At 39.3% G+C, this 6,000-nt stretch overlaps 1 protein-coding gene across 8 annotated transcripts in view; it reads left to right on the forward strand.

The window, feature by feature from the left end:
* The window catches only part of SEC24C (SEC24 homolog C, COPII coat complex component), a 63,471-nt gene extending 59,873 nt beyond the window's left edge, over positions 1-3,598 (forward strand). For all 8 annotated transcript variants that reach the window (XM_043550560.1, XM_037903639.2, XM_037903635.2 and 5 more), the window contains one exon: positions 594-3,598. In XM_043550560.1, the coding sequence (XP_043406495.1) occupies positions 594-734 (141 nt within the window). In that variant the 3' untranslated portion in view covers positions 735-3,598. The remainder of the gene's footprint in view (positions 1-593) is intronic.
* Positions 3,599-6,000: the final 2,402 nt, after the last annotated feature.

The following is a 6,000-nucleotide window of genomic DNA, read 5'->3' on the forward strand; positions in this document are numbered from 1 at the left end:
ATGTGGACAACTGACTGGCTTAACATTCCAAAGACCACAGAAAAGGGGTTTTTAATATTACATTCCTCCTGTATTTTGGATATTTAGTCACTTGGGTATAGCCACACTTAAATTCCTTTTGTATTTTGATTATATAGTCCATTTCATCCACAGATCTCAAAATACTGTATGAAGTGATTAAACATCACTGTCCCCGTGTTCAGATGCGGAAACTGAAGACCAAATGTTAAGTTACTTCTTAAAGTAGCCAACCTGGAAATGGAACTCAGGTCTCCTGGCCTTCCAGTCCTGTGCTCTGTTCACTGGACCACTGCTTAAGAGTAGAATTACTCTGCTTTGCTGGTCACCTAGCTAAAACTGGAATTTCTAGAACCCCTTTAATGTACAGGCAACCCTGTGCACTCTAGTACTTCTAAGCTTGCTTGAGGTTTAATCTTAGAAACAGAAATTAAGATGTTTTGAGTAGGTGGCTTCAGTGATTTCTTGTTCTGGAATTCTTAGTTGTTCAACCTTCTTATCTCACTTCGATGTTTTCTTATGTACTAAGATCACTAGCTGATGCTTACTCACAAATCTTTTTTGTTTGCTTATAGCTAATAATTGTGAAGCAAGAAGATAAATTGGAGATGCTATTCAAACACTTTCTGGTGGAGGACAAGAGCATGAGTGGGGGGGCTTCATATGTGGACTTCCTCTGTCATATGCACAAGGAGATTCGGCAGCTACTGAGCTAGAGGAGGGAGTGGTGCTGGACTTCAGCAGTGACATTTCAGTCTCCGCTAACCACCTGATCCATGGGCCCAGCTCCCTCAAGAAGGACAACATAGAAACCTGTACAATTCCGTAATTTTTAATACACATTGCATAAGCAAAGATCCTTTCAACCTCTCCCAGCCCCATTTGAGAGAGATGCAAAATTTCCTGGCGAGGGCAGAGAAAAGGCCTTCGAACCCAGGTCTTTTACCTGTCTCTAAGTTATTTCCTGTACTTGGCAGGAATCTACCCTCCTATGCTCGCTAATCCTGTTGTAATGAATGTAGTTTCTCAGTTCACTGTACATGATTCAGCATTGGGTGAAAAAGCGATAACTCTTCAAAACTACTAGTCGTTGCTGTGTGTTTGTGTGCGCGCGCGCATGCTCCAAGAGTGAAGAGGAGCCAGGTGGGGGAGGACAGGAGGTAGGCCATCCAGCCAGATGGTGGGAGTTGGAGCACCTAAGCATTTTTTAAATCTCCTTCCTAGTTTAGGGGAAAATACAACATGCAGAGCACAAACTGCAACTTGTGGCCCTCTGGACCCAGGAGTCTTCATTTAGAAAAAAACAAACTACTCATCAACTGAGCTGTGAGCAAGGGGCTAGCAGGACAAATCCTTCCGATATCTCCACATCTTATTGTGGTAAGAGTTGCAGTGCAGAATGGTAGTAGAATAAAATAATTTTAAACAGTGAGTGAGCAACAATCAACAGCTGCTGAATGGGAGAGGGGTAGACTAAGAGCCTTCTGTTGTCATGAATGGCACCCCCGCAACCCCTTCCCTTCCTTGGGAAAAGCAACCTCCCCATCTTATTTTTCTGTGCAGCGTTGTCTTATGCCTTCCATGTTCTATGGCCTCATGTCACTCGCTCCTTTTGTTAGAGCCTACCTACGCTGGTCTATTCGTGGTGATCATACCCACTGCCTCCATGTTTCAGTTGAAATAGGAAATATTTTTAGCAAGGTGACATAGGGCTGTAGGGAACAGGATCTGAGTGGCAAGGTAGCTGTTTTCTGTTCAGACTAGGCTGAATCACAGCAGATAAGCAAGGATCTGAGTCTTAGTGGTGCAAGCTTGAGACTGCTTTGTACCCCAGAGTTCAAGGAAGGGGATGCAAAGGAACAAGAATAGAGTTTAAACTGCACTGCACAAGGTAATACCAAGTACTTGACCTCAGTTGTTGGGAAGGTGCCATAGTGGAAAGAATATTTTCAACACTGTATGTTTATACCCCTCGTTCTACCTACTGATCCATCTGCATAGAAAACTTTTATAAGCCTGTTTGTTAACCTAAGATACCTCAGTCAGATTAGCCCATCCACTTTGTGGCTGGCCAGTCTGCCTCTCCACTCTGTAAGGATGGAAGAGAGGACTCCTGCAAAGGGGAGTGATGAGTTTAAATCAGATTCAGAATTCTAAGGGCTTGTTCATTAATTTTTGAAAGGGGGGTAATTTACTTTAACACTGACAGAGCTCTTACAATACCCAGGATTTAATGAGGGGACAGCAGCACTGAAGATGTGAGGGAAAAATGGGAGAATATGCAGAATAATGGGTGAAGAGATTGGATGCAGTTAGAGGACATGTTTTAGTTGGCCTCGGCTTTTCAAAATAGGGTCCTTTTGCAGAAGACCTGTTTAGTTTTAAAACAAAAAACTTGGCTCCGTGGTTTTAGTCCCATGACCTGTAGTGTGTGTAAATCTGTTTTTCTTCTACTGCCGCTAGTTTGTCTTCCCTCATATCACTACACACAAAGGGGAATATGAGAACGGTAATGAAGAAACTCCTTTAAAATACAGCAGACAGTTCTTCAGCATTTTCTGTATGTATGTGGCTGACATTTTTTACCCCATACACTGCCTCCAACCAAAAATGTAGAGGGTTTTTTAAACCGATGGAGAGAGAGCTTCCCAAGAATACAATGCTTGGCAACCACAGACTTTCACAATACTAATTTCTAGTATTAATATAAGAGGGGAAAATAAGCTCATAAGTGAACCTTTCATTTTCTTCACTCTTGTTTTTTTTCCAATGCATCTTTTAATTTGTAAAGAAATAAAAAAAAAATATTAAGATGTATTTTATGTCATTGTTAGTAAATAAACACTGCTGATTATTTTTCCAAACCCTGTATTTTGGGGGGGGAGGGAGGAAGGGGAAGCCTGGGGTCTAGGTGAGTAATCAATTCAACCTGCTGCCAATCAAGTTCTGTATTTTTAATATTTCCTGTTTGGATGTGTTTAACTTTCCACTCCTTCTGAACCTTGGTTTTGCTAAGAACATTCCCTTTCCTCTGAGATGGCTTGGGTTAAATTACGACTGCTTTTTGGTCTATTTCCATAACCATTTCTAGTTGATATTTTGAGAGAGTACTATTATTAGCTACAATTAGAATCTCAAGGACCCCATTTTTCTTGGAGTACTCCATTAATATGGCAGAATAATTTCTGATTTTCTTGGAATCCAAAAATAAAGTTCAAATTAAACACAGCAGTTGGCAACAGCACTCTTGCAAGTCTAGGCTAAACTTGTAATCTGTGCATTGCACTTTAATTTGAATCTCATTGTCTCCTCTATACACTTGACTGTAGCTTAAAACATAGATATTGTACATTTAACACTGATAAATAATCTTTTCAGCCATCTGTATATGAAAACACAAGCCAATCATTGCTAAATAACCATCATTATTTTCTGGAGAGATTCCAATCTGTTACAGAGGGCATGTTCCTACATTTGTTATATCCAAAATCACTGCTGAACTGATACTTTGAGATGAGTGATGGGCTTTGTGCATTAATTATCTGGAATAAATTGTGCCTGCAGGAATGTTGTGAGATTACCCCTTTCAATGTTAATGGAAGTTACCTAGCTGAACCGACATTTACCACCTTGAATATACTTAGCTGGGATTGTTACATACCAGTGCAATGAGTGGATGGTTCCTGAGAAGGAAATGGCATAAGCACATAAGATTTACTCCACTGGACTTCTGCTTCAAAGGAAGGCAAAAAAGATCCCATGGTGTTTTTAGCCTGTTATTCTCTGCTGTAGGTGTAAAAGACAATTTTTCTTGTCTTATGCAGGTGCATAAGTTTACATACTAGGTAAAGGTGCATTTAGTTTACGTACTAAACTATGACATTGGATTTCTCATCACTACAAGTGTTCTGGTCAGTGTATCTACTCTTTCTTTAAAGTCAAGGTGCTCTTTGGGGCAGGGACAGTCATCTTGTTCTGTCTCTACAGCACTTAGCACAGTGGGGCCATGGTCCATGACTGAGGCTCCTAGGCACAATGGTAATACAAATACTAAATCCTAAAAGGCAGTTTGACATGAGGTCATACACCTCTGCAGTCTAAAGTTTCTTTTTTCAGCCTTCCTTTGAATCTTACCCTCCCTTCCTAACTCAGTTGTGTTGGTTAAAAAGCAGACAAGAGTTGTATCAATCTGACCCTATGACGTCCTATATCATTTCAAGTTGGTATAAGGAAGCTGTATGGAAACGTCAACCATGCAGGTTGGCAAAAAAAAAATTTTTTTTTAATCTTTGTCACCTAAAGCAATAATTGTATGTTTTTTCCCATTTTGTGGATCATGTCAGAAGATAAAGATGATGTAGACACATTCCCCTCTGTCTTTCTCTGCAACACTTAGTGTATGGTCAGAAAATAATATGAGGAGGGTAGCATGGCAAGAGGCTGAAAATGCATTTGCTTTCATGAGTACCGCTGCTCAGTTAGTTCTACCAATTCTGTATCTTTGCTGTTTTGTTTCCTCTTCATAAGCTTCGAACTCGGTTTATAGTACCAAATCTCTCCTTGGCTGTAGCTTCCCAATGCTTTAACAGTTGCAGTTTGGATTTGTCCTCCTGTATGTGTGCGCTACCCTACCACACTTGGTTTTCCATAAATTTCATCACTGTTGAATTGACACTAAAGAAACTTCAGGCACACATGTAGCAGCTGCATAATGGGCAGAAAGTGGGTTTCAGATATAGTGTTTTTCTTTAAAGAATGTGAAAATCCTAGAAGTCTAAGTCAAAGCTCCCTGACGACTGAAATATTTGACCATTATTTAGAAACAGCTCAGCAGATCACTTTGAGAATCACTGCCTTCGCACATCTGAAAGTGGACCTTAGAATGCAGAGCTGTAATTTCTGTTCTGTCTTTGCCTACCTCTTTCAGTTTGTTTGCCCTAATTCTCAATTAAGAGCTTGTCAACCCACACACTGGAACCAAAATAACATCTGTTTTAATTCATACTATTATTTGGGTGCAAGTCTGAGGGTGGACATTTGTTTTGGAATAATTATTTTAATTTAGGTCAGTTTTTTGTACTGACTTAAGCTAAATCAAAATAGGGCAGTCATACTCTGTGTCCACAGATGGGACTGCACCAAAATAACTAATAGTGTGAATTAAACCAGATTTGTTGTTTTGGTTCCAGTTTGCGTGTAGGCAAGTCCTATAATCTCCCTATTCATGAGTTTCTCCTTTCTTTGTTCCCTTCCTTTCTTTTTACTCCTTGTCACTTCTTTGTATCAGGACATGAGTGGCTTAAGAAAACTATATGGTCTTTTCTTCTTCCTAACCTATTATGTATGCAGTGTAGTTGTATCCATGTCGGTCCCAGGTATTAGAGAGACTAGGTGCCTGAGGTAATATCTCTCACCAACAGAAAGTGGTCCAATAAAAGACATTACCTCATCCACCTTGTCTCTCTAATAACCTATTATGTAGTAAGTCTTCCTACCATTGTTAAAAACTCCTTTGCCCTTGGCACTTTCTCTAACTTTTAAATCTACCGTTGGTACCTCCCTTCTTTAAAATTTCCTGGCTACTAATACTCTATCAAACCAATCTCTAACATTAGCAAAGCATTTGAGAAAGTGATGGACCTCTGACCACAGTATATTGTTTGTTTTTCATTGTTACAATGTAACAATTTGTTTTCCTCATTGTGTCAGACCCTCTAGCCCAGTGATACTCAGACCTCAGTGGTTCAGGAGCCAAATTAGCGTTCAACATTACCCAAAAGAATTGTGTGAATTCATTGTTTCATTTATTATAGTACTATATATTCATATTTAAACAGTATGATGGGAAATATTTAGTTTGTATTTTTATATATATAAATTATTCTCACAGCAAAATGACCAAGTATTATTATTTTATCTATGTTAATAACATAGTAAAAGCATCCTGATTGGTTAATAACTTTGATATAAATTATTATCCAA

This window comes from Chelonia mydas, chromosome 7 (genome assembly GCF_015237465.2).
Source record: "Chelonia mydas isolate rCheMyd1 chromosome 7, rCheMyd1.pri.v2, whole genome shotgun sequence".
Taxonomy (NCBI): domain Eukaryota; kingdom Metazoa; phylum Chordata; order Testudines; family Cheloniidae; genus Chelonia; species Chelonia mydas.